Source organism: Oryzias latipes, chromosome 18, assembly GCF_002234675.1.
Source record: "Oryzias latipes chromosome 18, ASM223467v1".
Classification (NCBI taxonomy): Eukaryota; Metazoa; Chordata; class Actinopteri; order Beloniformes; family Adrianichthyidae; genus Oryzias; species Oryzias latipes.
The window spans coordinates 29,945,886-29,961,857 of record NC_019876.2 but is presented as its reverse complement, the minus strand read 5'-3'; the positions used below and the strand labels follow the sequence as shown (position 1 = coordinate 29,961,857).

Genomic DNA, 15,972 nt, shown 5'->3' with positions numbered 1-15,972 from the left:
GGGTTGACATGGAAGCAGTTCTGGAATGTTTTAGGCGGGTTTTCCCACATTTCTGCATCAGCAGAACCCAGTGATGTGACGAGAGCAGACTGAAGCAACAGAATATGACTTTACATCTTTCATCTCACTGTTTGCAAAGACAAAACAAAAGACCCTCATGGGTCTTGAAGAAAGAGATGAAGCTCAGATCTCTGATCCAAAAAACACCAGAGAGGAAAAATAAGAAGGTCTGGGTTTTATTGTTGAAAGTAAACTACAGCAGATCTGGTTGGATTTCAAACAGTACAAAGCCTCCAGCTGCTTCTCACATGACTGGAAAGATGAGAGGGTGAGGAGCATCACTGCGACTTCTGCTTGTCCCACTGCTCTGGAGTCAGCGTCTTCTGCTCAAAGGCGTGAATTTCTTTCAGTTCCTCAGCGAGACACGAGTTCACCATCCTGCAGACACAGCCGAGGTCAGGAGGTTACAGCTGACGCACATTCACACCCCAAGTCAGGGGGGTCAAACTCACATACAAAGGCGTCTGATCCTAAGTGGGCTGGACCAGTAACATAAAAGCAAAAAAGTTTGGAAAAAACGCCTCAACCAACACAGCAGCCAAATCACTTATTATTGCACATTCATTCACAGAGGCCAATTCAGTTCCATGCATTTCACTTAAAAAAATTGGTTAATTCAATATTCACAGACTATTTTACATCTGAAGAAATCCTGATAATAAACTCAAGAGGGGCTACGGAAAAACATGAAACATCTGCATAGAATGTAAATGTGCAAATCAATGAAAAATTAAACTAAAATAAACATGCAAACATTTATGATCATAACTACAATTTGGAGTTAACCTCCTTTCTCTCCTGAAACTTCACCAGACCATCAATATCAGGATTCAGATCCTGTGCAGAAACACATTTACTGTCATTCAAGTGAGCAAAACACAATCAAATGTCCAAGAGTATTTTCCTGGTTTCTGTCTGAATTTTGTGGCAACACCTGCCTTCTTCCTGACCTTTGATGGACGCCATCAGTGACCAGACTGACGTCACGTGACCAGCTCACTCCAACACAGTATGTCATCAGCTGTTGTGTCCATCAACTCTGCTGTGACGGTCTCTTCAACTCCTCTAATAAATATGCACAGTTGTGCAATATCTGTATCTGTGTTTCATCAACAGTAACCAAAAATGCAATCAATAACTGGATTCCTTCATTTGGTACCCAAGTCTCCTCAGAGATGTTGTATCTGCAATCGTAATCCTTGACTAATGCAGAAGTCTTGTGCTCCAAAAAGCAGTCGACCTTTGCTAGCATGATTACGTGATTAGATTACATGTAGCCTGAGGCATTTATCAATAAGTTCACTATACGAAAATGGTTTGGATGTTTGCTCCAACTTGTTTGCAAAAAGGTAGCTAGGTGTCACTGCTCCATCACTGACATCACGGCTTTGGTAAATGTAGGTTATTTTGTCAGTCCAGCTAATAGTTGATAAATCTTGTTTTTTCTTAAATGGTGAAACTTTTCTTTATGGTGAGTCTCATAGTGGTGCTGAATGTTATATTCTCTGAGCACTGAGACCTGTTGATGACATACCAAACATGCATTCAGCTCTGTGAACAAATACAACTATTTCCATTTTTCCTGGAAAGCTCAGCGCTCCACTTCAACCTTTTTTCTTTGTGACAACATTTTGGTCATTATTGGGTCACTACTGATCACTCTTATAGCAACATAGCAGCGATAAGGTTTGCGTGGAACCAAACTACATCTTATTCAGACACAGAGCTGTTAGGTTTCACTTTTGCCAGGTGCAAAGACATGCTGTTTCACCTGTTTTGCTTTTACTTTACTCCCCCTAGTGGCGGAATTGCGCATTTGAGTTATTTAAAAAAAAATCATAACTCGCCACAGGAATGGACTAGAAACGTGCTTTCTTTAAACATCTTTATAATTTTTACTCTTCATGACTGGGCCGGACTGAACCATCTGGCGGGCCGGATACGGCCCGCGGGCCTTATGTTTGACACCCCTGGACTAAGTCCTCTGAATCCTGTGAAAGTAAAGCTTTCTCTTTTCAAAAAGTGAAACTCCATGTGATATGGAGCCAAGGAACTGAAGCACTGCATGCTTTTGTTTCTTGCAGTTTTGGGGATTTAGTTTACAGAAAGTCAACGTTGAGAAAAAGTTTGTGGTTGGAAACTCTTGGAGTCACGTCTGTAGCAGCTAAGGATCTCCAGAAACCTGCAAAGGTTTCCTGAGCCGGTAAACGTTCTCAGAAAAACAAAAGCCTTCAGCAGGACGTGTGGAAGGACGACGGTTCAGTAACAACAAGGAGAACGTTGTGAGGAGAACCGCCTTCCAGGATGTAGAGGAGCATCGGAGGAGAGGAGGAGTCAGAGACCATCAGGAGCCTGAAGGAGATGCTGATTACTAAAGGCTAAAGTGATGAAGATGCTGAGAGGAGCGGCAGAGCCAGGGCGGAGCAGGCTCTGTAGCTGTTACCATGACAACACCTCACACTGTGTTTCTATGAATACAACGCAAAAAGAAACTAGAAGGAGCCGTATTTCCAGAAGTAAATGCAGGCTGAATGCTGTACTGCTGAATGAAAATAAAAACTTAAAGGTAAGAATTGGTAAATAAATAAAGAAATGATCAAAGTTGAATGACAAAAAAGATATGCAGCATCATCAGAAATGAAGGAGTTTCCTTTACATAGCAGACAATAGAAATTTAAAATGTGATTTAAAAGGAAACGTGCTGAACTGTTGGTAATGAATCAATCCTGATGATCCTATTTTGACTCCCTGACTTCAGTCAGAGTGTAACGATTCTACACAACAGTTGACTTTCAGTTTTACACTGATGGATGAAAGGATTGATCTTTTCATGACTTTTTTAAGATCATACATGTAGATGGGAACACAGACAGGCACACTGCATTTGAACGTCATCACAGTTATTATTTGTACAGCATGTAGTTCAGATGAATCAGATTCTAAGTCAGAGAATTCCTTTAGGGGGCGCCACAACACATCGCTGCTCTCCTCTGCATCCCTCAGGTCCTCCCCCCCCCCCCCCCCCTCCCCCAGCCTCCTCTTTATTCTTCCTCTTTTCCAGCAGCTCCAGCCTCAGCATCCTTTCCCCACAGTTCCTCCTCTCCACGTGTCCAAACACATACATGTCACCACATCCATGCTGTCCTCCTCCCCCTCCCCTGCTCCTCACTGACCTCCCAGCGACCTCTGACCTCTTTCAGATTCAAACCTTATAAACTTTCTCCAAAAGCTTCTGTCTTTCCTCCAAGCAGAACTCTGTAAAGTTGGTCAGTCATATGGGATTCATGGTCTGCTGCTCGTGTTGTAGAGGTTTCTGCTGCTGAACGCTGTCATGATGCTTCTGGGTCCCACCTGTGTCTCTGCAGCAGCGCTTTGCCCTCAAACTGCGGCGACACCACCAGGACTTTGAAGCTGGCGGCACATCTGTTGGGCGAGGTGTCCTCCACGTCCTGCAAAAACCAGCACGTCATTATGCATCGACGCGCTGCAGTCATGATGGATGCTGCAGTGCTGTTGCTGGGTTTCAGGGTGATGGACAGCCTGTTGAAACACCATCATCATCATCATCTCATTTCCACCACGGTGTTGCTGCAGTGACACACTATGCGCCCATGCTGTGGGCCGTTTTTGTTCTCCTAACAGTTGTTTGTCTATTTTCATTTACTGACTTTGTCCTGCAGGTTGCAGCTGTTCTGTTTTCATGTTTCACTGTCAAACCTGAAGGTCTCTTTTGCTCTTTAAATGTCTTTTTGCTGCTGCAGACAGAAGAATTTCCCCATCGTGGGACGGATCAAGTCTTTTCTTATCAGGCATCTGCAGCTTCACAACACAACTGCAGTTTCCATCCGTTTCGACTACAGTTGTGTTCTTGTTTAATGTTGCAGAGACACTTGAGGATTCATCTCAGAGCTATGGAGTTAATTCAGTCTCAATAATCAGAAATGCACACAACCGGTTTTACAAATGCACACGCTCCGATTCACAAATGTCATTTTATGCAAACGTGAAAAATAAATTCGGAAATACACACCCTGTGTTTCACAAACACACAGATTGTGTTTCACACATGCACACTAAATGTTTTACAAATGCACAATAAGTGTTTCTCACAAATGTGCACACTGTTTTTCACAAAAACATTTTAGAAATTCACAATAAATGTATCAGAAATGCACAGTAAGTGCTTCACAAACGTGATTTTTAGGTACACATGTGATGTGAACTCACAGATCATTCGAATTGCAGACTGTGCATTCAAAATCCCGTTCTCGTTTGTGAATCTCCCCGTGTGTGTGAGAGATTTTTCTACGGTGAATATTGAGACTCATCTGACGGAGCGGGTCGACTAATCTCACCATTGGCTAGTGAATCTGTCAATCAAACTCATCGGCAAAGCAGGCGGGTTCGCTTTTAACCAATCGAATGGCCCCTTACACTCCTCACTTTCAAAGTGACGAGGGAGGGAGCTGTTCAGCACAGCAGTTGAAAGGACGCGGGCGGCAAACATGGCGGAGAGGTCTTCTGAACGGGATCAGTCTCAGCCCGTAAGTAATGCATTTATTTGATCATTCCCTCGTTGTACGTCCTGTAATGTTATTGAATACTAAGTTGAAGCGTTCTCCTTAGCCAAGTGACATGTGTGAATGCTTTATGAACACTGCAGCCGAGTCGTTTGCAGAGTACCCCCACCGCAAATTAGCTTAGCTTTGTTTTGCTTAGCCTGTGCAAGTTGTGTCTGCCTGTGAGTGTGAGTGAAGTTCAAGCCGGTGTCGGTTCAAGCTAGCGTCTATAGCCAATGATCTGTAGGTTCTTAACATGATTCAGATAGAACTAAGGGGAAAAGCATGCCGGATTTACAGCAGCAAAGAAAGTTTAATAAAAAGTATTGATTTGGAGACGGCGATTTGTTTAAACACTGATGCTATGCTATGCTAACTAGCTAGTTGTTCCGTGTGCTGCCTTATGTAAACGCGATCCGGGTTAAAGTTAGACACAGCATTTTCACAACCCAGACTTTAAGACGGGGTGGACTGTGCAACAAAGTTAATTCATATGACATTCATGAAAACGGCATTTTTTAAATATAACAGACGTGAATCCACTGTTGAATGAAAGAAGCCTCATTAAGTTTCTAACGTTAGAACCCGTATTCATTGTGATGACCAGCCCTGTGAGATTGTGTCAGAGTGACAGACACTAAAATCCCCGTATCTTTACTTCCAATGACGTAATGACAAGAATCCCAAACATTATGTTTTTAGGCTGTTTTGTTGTCGATAAGTAGTCACAGAAAGGGTGGATGGGAGAAATCAGCTGTCAACAGTGATTTGAGTAGAAGTTACTGTAAGTATTACACACAGGCTTCCTGTGATCAGTGTCTTGTCTCTGATTTTTTTTAAAGGTGTTCTTTACTACAAGCTCAAGTTATCATAGCAAGAGTGTTTTAAAAAAATTCCCCTTTCATATATTTGAAAATTATGTAATTTAAGATCAGACAGCTAAATGATTTAATCCATGTTTGTTGTGTTTTTATTTATTCTCTAGGAATTACTGAATGTGACAGCGTGACAATCTTTTGTTCCTCGTGCCATCAGGCAATACAACTCTCTGGCAGGGCATCTTACAAGTAATTTCTTTTAATTTTACCCACTGATTTTCCAATTATTTACCTTTTTTTATCAGTCTTTTTATTTTGTGATATTTCTATTTGTAATGCATGTGTGTTTATGTGTTTTTTTAAGATGGCCATTTTAAAAAAATTTCCTCAGGGATTATTAAATACCCTTCTATTCTATTCTATTTCATATTTTATCATCCTATTGTATTACTGTTTTACCTGTCAATTGGGAATTTAGCATTTTTGCCCCTGTAAATATCTGACAGTTGAAAGTATTTGTACTTGTATTCCATGTATCCTGTACCTGAAGATAGCTGACAACAACTGTGCAGACACCCACTTGGCCTTCTTCAGTGACGCTGTGAACGTTTATGGCTTTCCTCTGAGGTATTCATGTCATTCATAAAGAAATCTTTTATTCACATATCAGGCAGTATAAGTACTTGGTTATTTGTACAAAAATAAAATTACTTTTTTTAGACTCCTCTCCATAAACAAAGGCAACTCTAAAACTTTCCCCTCATGAATAACATTTTACCCCCCCTTAACAGTCTCTCTCACCTCATTTTTTTCCCCAGTGATACATGTAACCCACTCCTGCAATTTTTTTAACCTAGAAATTCTACTTATTGGCATCATACATAAGAACATTACATTTTAAACTGATGTGTACCGTATTGGCGATGTATTTGTAATTATGTGTTTGAGACATGATTTTCATGTTATTGTCAGGGTGAGAGGAGATCACGGAGGAGAAAATGTGGGCATAGCCGAGTTAATGCTCACAGTACGTACAACTGACACAAACGGCTTCATTGTGGGAAAAGTGTACACACAATCAACGGTGAGTTTAACCTAGTTTTAGAAGCTTTAATATATACACAGGGCTCCAGACTGCGTCCATTTGGTCGCATTTTGCGACCAAAATTTGAGAGTGTGCGACTGAATTTTACACCCAGTCGCACATGTGCTACCAGTAAATTTGCCTCCTCCACCCTCCGTATTTTTTATACATTAAACATGAAAGGAGCACGTCAATGATCGATGAAATGAGAGATGAAATCATCAATGAGACGCGAGCGCTCACGCACGCAGGCAGACACACACACTCGCGCGAATACTCATGAGACTGGAGCACACGCGAGCACACACTCGCGTTTCATTGAGTGATGCCTGAGGCGGCCAATGCGTGTGAGAAGACTAGGGAAAGCCACTGTAAGTGGCTAAAATATGTGGAGGGGCGGGGCCTAGAGATAATCGAGCGCGCGTAAACATCCGTGGGAAGGAAACGGAGACAAATATCATCACAACCTGATATGTGCGTCTGAGCTATGAGCAAGCGAACTATTGATTCGTTCTTCCGAACTGCAGCTAGTGTACCAGTGACAGAGTGTACAGCAGGGGTCTCAAACTCGCATGAAATCGAAGCTGCAGCGAGACTGAAAGAGACCAGGAATTAGGAGTTGTCCTTAACATTCAATTTCGTTTTAATATGCCTCTCCCCCTAAGTATGAGCTGTGATATTACATCTTTTATAATTATTTTAATGTTTTGTAATGGATGTAGCCTTTTTTTAATCAGTTGGTATTTTAAATTATTTTAATTGATCAGTGAACTACAAAAAACCCATCAGGACGCATGTCCCATAATGCATTGTTTTGTAGTCTGTAGGGCAGCTTTTAGTCAGTTCAATACTAAATTTCCAGCTGCGTTCGCTCTGATTGGTGTCTTGCTCTCACCCCTTTCTCGTGATATTTTTGTTTTGATTGACAGGTGATGTTGGAGCAAAAACAAAAATATACGTCACACACCAGGTGATCTGTGCAGTGTTGCGTCCATCTGGGTGATCTCAAACACGCTTATTGTGCATCTTGGCTGAACCTATTTGGTGTCACCAACATGAATTTCCATCCTCTAATATTTACATACATTTAAGTCTTGTTTGAAACTGTGAAATTACGAAAGGTTACTACGGTAATCACTTGTTACTAAAAACTTTTTTTTTATTCTAAAAGTATGGTATTTTTTTAACTATTTTTACTTAGTTGTACTGTGGTGACAGCGATGATGCTGTCAGTTTACCTTCATGTTGCATCTTCAAAAGTGCAGAATAAAATATGACACTGAATTAGAAACAGCACATTGTAATTTCTGCATCTATTGTTAAAGTATTTATTTGTAATACAGTGGAAATTAGTAGATTTGGTTAGAATGTTGATTTACGGTATGCGCCCCTAAATTTTCTGGTTGTGCCCCTAAAATTTTCAGTTAGGGGCCACTATGCTCCTAGTGAAAAAAGTTAGTCTGGAGCCCTGATACATAAAAGTGAATGATGTATTAAAAATAAATCTGACAATATAATATTTTTTTTTGCTTTTTTCCAAATACAGGATTGAGCTCCTCTGGTGTGATGTCTTCGTGAGTGTTACTGGTTTATATTACAACATCCTGCACTCTCCTGAGGACCAAGACTTGCTCAATATCAGTCACATCACGTATTCTGCTGCCATTACATTTTTCTACCACGCATTCAGGCCAGTTTGGATGTCTTTAGTGACGCGTGGGACAGCCATCCAATCAGGACGGAGCAAAGCATGACACCAAATCAGCTGTGGCAGTTGGGCTTGACCCAGAACCCTGTTTCTGATCCCTGGGTAAATGCTTTATTTAATCTCACTGTACTGGACAACTGATTTGTGTGCAGTTTGACTAAAGTGGAAAGTATCAAGAAGAGTATCATGAAATCATAATGACTACAGTGAATTTTCATCGAAAATGAATGAAAAGGATTATTGTTGTGTGGTGCAAACAATTTCCCTAAATTGTTTGTTTGTAGGAAGAATAGCACATCTGCAAGTTCAAAATGCATCACAATGCATGGTATTATGAGCCATCATATGTACTAATCTCACTACTTTGTTAAGGTTCACTTATTTGCAAATTATAAACAGTTATGGAGATATGAGGTCTGCCTGCAAGCAACAATATAAGTTATTATTAGTCGGTCACTGTTCCTACATAATCTAAAACACAAAAAAAACAGTGCTGTTCATAAACAGTATCTTTTTTCTTTTTTTTTGTCAGGGTATGCTGGTTCCAGAGATTGAATGGGAGGAGAGTGGATCCATGACTGAACCTCATCCTGGGATCAATGTCCCGGTATGGGACAGTCCCCTTTTGGGTCCACAAATGTTGGAACTGCAAGACGACATCAACCCATTGTGTAATTCAGACCGTTTGGGAGTGGACCTACATCTTTACTGTCCCGTTTGTTTAGAACTTAATTTAGGCGACATAATTACATACAGAAGAAGAGAGACTGAGGGGAGTAAGACAGAGTTCAAATCAATACTGCTGTATTGTTCAAGGGACTTCATTGTATGTAAGGAAGTTATGAAAATTAGTTCCAGTTTAAATAAAATTCAAATCAGTAGAGATCCCACATTTGCTTAAATTTTGATGTTTTAATCTGTCCATGTTTTCACTGAATTTTACTCTGCAATAAAGGGTGAATGTTTGCACTTTGTTGTTCTATGACCATCTTTTGTTGTGTAGTATTTAACCAGCTATAAAACCCAGAGAGATGAGGATCTTTTTTGCAAGGGTGACCTGGCCAAGAGGTGTATATGTATATGGTTACAATATAAAATCAATGACATTTGAGTTATTAAAAAAATAAAATTAAGGTCAAGCAAAGTGACTTCGGGCTGAGCAGGGGATGTGTGTTGGGTATCTGTGATTGACAGTGAGATGAACTTGAGGTAATGTAGTCCCACTGCGTGGTACGGAGCAAAGTGATGCCAGTTTCTCCACAAAACCTTCTGTGGAAGTTGCAGATTTTTCTCCTCCACCTTCATATGATCAAAACCGTGTCTGAGTGTTGAAATGACGCTAGCATGAAAGCTAAGAGAATAACGTACAAACAATTCCGAGTGAAACACTCATTTTAAATCTCATGACCAGTACAGAGTTCGATGGATTCAATGTCAACTGCATTCAACCAATGTTGCCTTGCTACCAGGTCCACTGAAAAGTTGCACAAGCCAGTAAATTTTGACAACCGAAGGCAAATAAACCGACAAGCCATGCTAAGGCTAACACGCTAACGACCGACTGGTACAGAATCAAATATGGGCGGGGCTTTTGCCACCTGCAGAAAGCGTAGAGAAAGTGTAAGGGGCCATTCGATTGGTTAAAAGCGAACCCGCCTGCTTTGCCGATGAGTTTGATTGACAGATTCACTAGCCAATGGTGAGATTAGTCGACCCGCTCCGTCAGATGAGTCTCAATATTCACCGTAGAAAAATCTCTCACACACACGGGGAGATTCACAAACGAGAACGGGATTTTGAATGCACAGTCTGCAGTTCGAATGATCTGTGAGTTCACATCACATGTGTACCTAAAAATCACGTTTGTGAAGCACCTACTGTGTATTTCTGATACATTTATTGTGAATTTCTAAAATGTTTTTGTGAAAAACAGTGTGCACATTTGTGAGAAACACTTATTGTGCATTTGTAAAACATTTAGTGTGCATTTGTGAAACACAATCTGTGTGTTTGTGAAACACAGGGTGTGTATTTCCGAATTTATTTTTCACGTTTGCATAAAATGACATTTGTGAATCGGAGCGTGTGCATTTGTAAAACCGGTTGTGTGCATTTCTGATTATTGAGACTGAATTAACTCCATACAGAGCTGCTCTCATGCTGCCTTCTGAATGAAATCCTCAATTTATCACAGTAAGAAAAACTAATAAATGGAACATTTATGGAGACTTTATGAATCCACGTGTTTCTGATGATGCTCCAGTGATTCCTCCTCCTTTAGAGGACTGCCGCTCTTGTTTGAACAAACGTTCCCTAAATCGTGAGCTGAGGAATCTAAAGGCACCGATGATCCTGGTGTTGGGCAACAGGCAGCTTCACCTGGCAGTCAGAGCCCACACCACCCCGCCCACACTCCGCGCCCCCCAGCCCCACTATTTGAGAAGCACTGCGCTAAACGGACACACTTTTCTCCTCTGGGTGGTCCAACCCCGACCTTCATCTCTGACCTTTAACCCCCATAGTCTGATGTTTTCCATCCAACGTCTCTTCAGCATTCTAGGAACCGGAGCGGCTCTGATGCTCTGGTCTTTGGACCTCCCTCCCGCTGTCACAGCGTCAGATCGACTCCTTTGAGCGTTTTAGATCCCAGGTCAAGACGATTTGATTCAGGAGGCGTTTATTAGGTTTTAACTTTAGTTTAGACTTTGATTGTGTTTTACTACCTCTGTGTTTTGGTTTCTAAAGCACTTTGTTTCTGTGAAAACTTCCATAGGTGGACAAACTGAGGAGCAGCTTTAGCAGTAGACCCCCCCCCCCCCCCCTGCTGTGCTAAGGAACGGTACAGGAAGTCATTCCTGCCATTCCTGCCATCAGACTCTACAAGTCATCTGGTAGCCATGTGTGTACATGTACATACGAGTTTTTCTTCCCTGTATATTTATGTATTTGTTTTATGGAGCTGCTACTACAACTGACTTTCCCTACAGGGATTCATCAAGTTGATCTTAATCTAAATTCCCCTTCCTTCAGATACTAAAATGAAAGATGCGTGTCTCCAGACCTAAACCCTCCTGTGCATCTACGGACCGTTGGAGGTAGAGAAGCCAAAGGTCTGAAGCAGGGGTCCCCAAATCCAGGCCTGGAGGGTCTGTGTCCTTCATGCTTTCCAACCATCCTGCCATTGAAGCTCCTTATTGGCTGAACACACCTGAGCCAGGTCATCAGCAGCAGATGAGGCAGCTTTTCTGGAAAACCAGCTGGCCCTCGAGGCCTGGATTTGGGGGCCCCTGAAGCATCCACTCTGGGGGTGCAAAGGAGGACTTGAACCTGTGAAGCTCAGGCGAGCTCCACGGCCAAGACAGTTCAGGCGGAGCTGGAGAAGAGAGCTGTCTGTATTCTGGCCATGATGGTCAGTGAGCAGGGCCCTCTTAGTTCCCAGCAGCAGTTTAGCATCCATGGCTGTTTGGAGGATGACTGCAGCTGTGAGCCACCAGTGACCACATTCATTCAAGTGTGGGACCTCCACTCACACAAACCGGTAAAAAGCGTTCAAATTACCACATGCGCTGCCGAAAGCTCCTTAATAAGTTTGTTCTTGATGTGGTCCGCTGTTATCGCCATGTCTGCGTGACAAAACAAAAGATACACGTTAAACAATAATCACTAAAACCAAGTCTGAGAAGCAGACAAGCAGGATGATATCAGCATTATTACAGCATTCGTCACTCTCTACGTCCCCGAAAACAGATCACAGATCATCTTTCCGCTCATTATTTACCGAAAACGATGTTTTTTCCAGCTGAGACCGCTGGACTCCACTCACTCTCGCCTGGATGCAGCGCTGTCTCGTGTGTCAAACGTCACTGTGAAACTATCCAATTCCATTGCGGCAGCGTGAGCTTCAGCCAATAAGAGCCCGGCTCGCGAAACGACAACAGGAAACTGGTTTTAAAATTTAGAAAAATTGGTCAAGTGCCTGCAGACTGCCTGACTAAAAGATTTCCACAAAGATCGTCCGATAAATAGGAAAGTCGTCTTATTCCTTATTATCAAAACTGAAATACTATTAAAACCATTGTACATGACATATTTTTACGATTATTAGACTAGGACATAAGGAGTTATTGTTTTGAATCAGGCAAATTTGAGGCCAACTAACCAAGAAAAGCCGTTTCTTCTCTCAATGTTGAAGTTTGTTTCTGAAGGGTCATGTAGTAAAGAAGCATTAATGGAGATGTTAACTGTAGGAGGTACTCCAAGAATACATTTAATACATTTCACCGCATTTTCTGTCACTACGAGGGACTAGCTGCTTACTTAGTTGTTATCTGATGACACGGATGGCTCTTCCAAAATAAAGCATCCCGTCAATCTGGGATTTACCGATCATCCAGTCAAATATATTCTTCAAAATGGTCGTGGAGGTGGAGAGTTTCTTTGGTGTGTACATGCTGTACTGCAGGAATCCACGATTTAAAGGCCGCATCTACATCGGCTTCACCGTGAACCCGGAACGGCGGATCGGGCAGCACAACGCCGGGCGACACCGCGGTGGGGCCAAGAGGACCAGCGGGAGGGGGCCATGGTACCTTCTGTCTAAAAGTGGTCCGCGCTGTTTTCCCAGCATGCTTTAACCCACAGCAGCCTTAACCCTCTGTGTGTCCACCAACGCAGGGAGATGGTCCTCATCATCCACGGCTTTCCCTCCGACATCGCCGCTCTCAGGGTGAGTGGCAGCTGCCAATCAGGACCCGTCGGTTGTTTTGTGAAACTTCCTAAAAACAAAAAAAAAAGAAACTTTTGACTAAAAAGAAGAATCACATCCAAGACAAGAGTATACATCTGATAAAAACCAACAAATACTATAGTCAAAGTATACAGAAAAGATTAATACATCCGTTAAAAAGCACATCATAAACTGATTAATGATGGGGGGGGGGGGCAGCTTCTCCAGTGTTTCCAGGGTTTAGATTGGGGGGGGGGGCAGCTTCTCCAGTATTTCCAGGGTTTAGATTGGGGGGGGGGGCAGCTTCTCCAGTGTTTCCAGGGTTTAGATTGAAAGCAAATGAAACTAAACTTGATGTAGAATTCAGCCTCCAGATGAACTTTAATGTATTTATAGAAGAAAAGGCAGCATTGAATGTTATATTACTGAATGAAAATGAAACCTAAAGGCTAAGAATTGGTCAAAAGAAAGAAAGAAACGATCCAATAAATAAACCATAAATAAAGTGAAAACAGCACAATAACAGAAAAGATATGTTTGTGAAAAATGACACATTTTCAAGGATAATGGATTTGAAGGAGCAAAAGTCATAGCTGGAAAAAGCTGAAAGAGCTGAACATTTGAATAGTTGGATGGTTGAAATAGATGAAAAACTGTAGAAGGAGGTAAGCAGCAAAACATGGAGGAAGATACTAGAATAAAGAAAGAGAAACAGGAAAAGACTGGTTAAAGGATTTATAGCATTCAAGCAATAATTAGTTCAATAAAGTTCATATTTCATCTGTATTATTAACGGACTTCTTAGGTTCTTTTATCAGACAAGAAGCTAAGAAGTCAGTTCAACCAATAATATTCCCCCCAACATGGTGAAGGCGATGTTTCTCCAGCCAGTTTGGTAGACCAGTCCAAAGTGTTTGGGTTCATGAAATGGGGTCCAAAGTAACCGGTTTCCGGATAAACAGCTGGTGCTGATATCTTTTTGAAATCTGTGAGAGGTAAAGCATTTAGTGGGAGAATATTTCTAGAAGAAGGGTTTTAAAGAAGGAAACCTCTCTCATCTTGTAGAAACATTTCTAAGTTAACGTCCACATTGTTTTGTAGCGTTTCAAAGCACATGTAGATAAAAACGTCTTGGAGCATTGGAGTTCCTCTGCAGTTCAGTCAGCCTCTGCTGGTTCTGTAACGTCTGTTGTTGACGTCATGACACTCAACAGTTCCCCGTCTGTCACGTCTACAGTCCAACTGCAGCTTTTTGTTCTGATGATGAGAACAAAAGCCACATTGGTGACGTTGAAGTCTGGGTCAGGTTTGACCTCAAACCAAAACGGATGACCTTGTGTGAGTTTGATGTGGAGGTCCTGATGGACGGCTTTGTGTCTGACAGTTCGAGTGGGCGTGGCAGCATCCCCACTCCTCCCGGCGCTTGCCTCACGTCGCTCGGCGCTCCAGGAAAGAGTCCAGCTTGCAGTTCCACTGGCGCGTGGTCTCCAACATGCTGCGCGTGGCGCCGTGGAACCGGCTCCCGCTGACGGCGCGCTGGCTGAAGCAGGAGTACAGGATGGACTTTGGACCGGCTCTGCAGCCCCCGCTGCACGTCCCCATAGCTTTTGGAAGCGTACGGGCCAAGAAGACGCTGCAGCCGCAGACCAGAGCCGAGGAGGAGGAGGAGGAGACCACCGACTGCTTCGTCTGCAGACGACCAGTGAAGGTGTGGAAACACACTTTGAAATGGTTCTTTGGAGCCATGATTGGACCGTCAGAGAACCTTCATCACGTCTTCTGTTGGTCATGGTGTTCATTTTCATGGGAACACGCCAATCCTCTTCTATGACGGCTATTTTCAAAGTGGTCCCAGTGGTCTTTGAATGATGATTATTCTACGTCTGTGGGTTTCTAGACGTAGCATAGGCACCTTTTGTCTGCTCCTGATTCACTATTTGAATAAAGAAATACTCAGAAATGCAATTTTAGGATAAATGCTACAAGAACACCGTTTTCATTGGAGTGGGTCGTTAAATTATGCAGTTTCACCACAAAGATTGTATGTTTTCCAGTTATAAAATGTTTTTTCCTTCTTGTTTAGCCCTGTAGTTTCTTGGTTTGGGTTCAGCTCTGACTAGATAAAGAAGGAAGTGTGAGGCGGGCTCTGATTGGTCAACCTCTGCTGCTCCTCCTTATCAGGTATCGGAGAAGGTGAGCTGTCTCCATGCGTCCTGCGGGATGAGCAGCCATTTGATTTGCCTCGGCAGACGGTTCTTGCAGTCGGAGCCGTCCCAGCTTCTGCCCGTGGAGGGGGAGTGTCCTTCCTGCCGGCGCTCGCTGCTGTGGGGCAGCCTCATTCGCCATCAGCTCGGTTGCCTGGGAGACCTGGAGGAGGTCACAGAACCCTCTTCCCAGGTGAGTCAGCAACACGGCTGGATGCCCCTGTGGACGACGTCTTAACGCAAACGTGTGCCCTGATCTCCAGGACCACTGGGCGGACGAGCTGCAGATGTGAAGAGAGGATCGTGGTGGACGCCGCACCGTTTCTTTCTGTTGGACTGTTGAGAAACGACCGTAAAAATCAATGAGTGTCCTTTTTTAATGATGACATTTTAAATGTTTTTTTGCAGAGGAAGATCTTTCATGAGTTATGGTCTGACCAATAAATTATTTATTTGCCCTCATTTAGATCTGCCAGACTGAAAAAGAAGAAAAATAAAAGTCAGGGCAGCCACAGAGCAGAGGCTCTACCTCTGACCGCTGGTTCAATTCCCGCCCTGCCTATGTGTCCTTGGGCAAGACACTGAACCCCACATTGCTCCTGGTGGTTAGAAGTTGGTGCCATTGTTTGGCGTCATGCGTTAACACCGAGCATGTGACGCACGTTCAACAACACGCATTTGGACCATGGTGTTCACACTGGACAAGCAGGGAGGGGCTTCTTCTCCTTTTCTACTGTTTCCTAGCGCACCACCTACAGTTGGAAGAGTCTTGGTGTGAATCTGCTGAATTCACTGCTCTTTACAGACAGATGA

The 15,972-nt window shown here is 42.8% G+C and overlaps 2 protein-coding genes across 5 annotated transcripts; one reads left to right on the top strand and one right to left on the bottom strand.

The window, feature by feature from the left end:
* Window positions 1-215: 215 nt before the first annotated feature.
* On the bottom strand, window positions 216-12,956 carry LOC110014091 (bolA-like protein 2). Of its 4 annotated transcripts, none has more exons than XM_023966194.1 (4): window positions 12,819-12,956; window positions 11,788-11,852; window positions 3,412-3,509; window positions 216-438 (listed from the first exon to the last, which is right to left on the bottom strand). In XM_023966194.1, the coding sequence occupies exons 2-4, from the start codon at window positions 11,848-11,850 to the stop codon at window positions 339-341; spliced, it is 261 nt and encodes an 86-aa protein (XP_023821962.1). In that variant the 5' UTR covers window positions 11,851-11,852; window positions 12,819-12,956; the 3' UTR covers window positions 216-338. The 4 variants fall into 4 exon arrangements, with proteins under 4 accessions (XP_023821962.1, XP_023821961.1, XP_023821959.1 ...); XM_023966193.1 differs by lacking the exon at window positions 12,819-12,956 and adding an exon at window positions 12,547-12,769; XM_023966191.1 differs by lacking the exon at window positions 12,819-12,956 and adding an exon at window positions 12,008-12,148 and having other exon boundaries at window positions 3,412-3,600.
* Window positions 12,206-15,621, top strand: LOC101173980 (structure-specific endonuclease subunit slx1). Its single transcript, XM_004080078.4, has 5 exons — window positions 12,206-12,814; window positions 12,904-12,955; window positions 14,340-14,663; window positions 15,137-15,352; window positions 15,423-15,621. The coding sequence occupies exons 1-5, from the start codon at window positions 12,642-12,644 to the stop codon at window positions 15,450-15,452; spliced, it is 795 nt and encodes a 264-aa protein (XP_004080126.1). The 5' UTR covers window positions 12,206-12,641; the 3' UTR covers window positions 15,453-15,621.
* The last annotated feature ends 351 nt before the right edge of the window (window positions 15,622-15,972 follow it).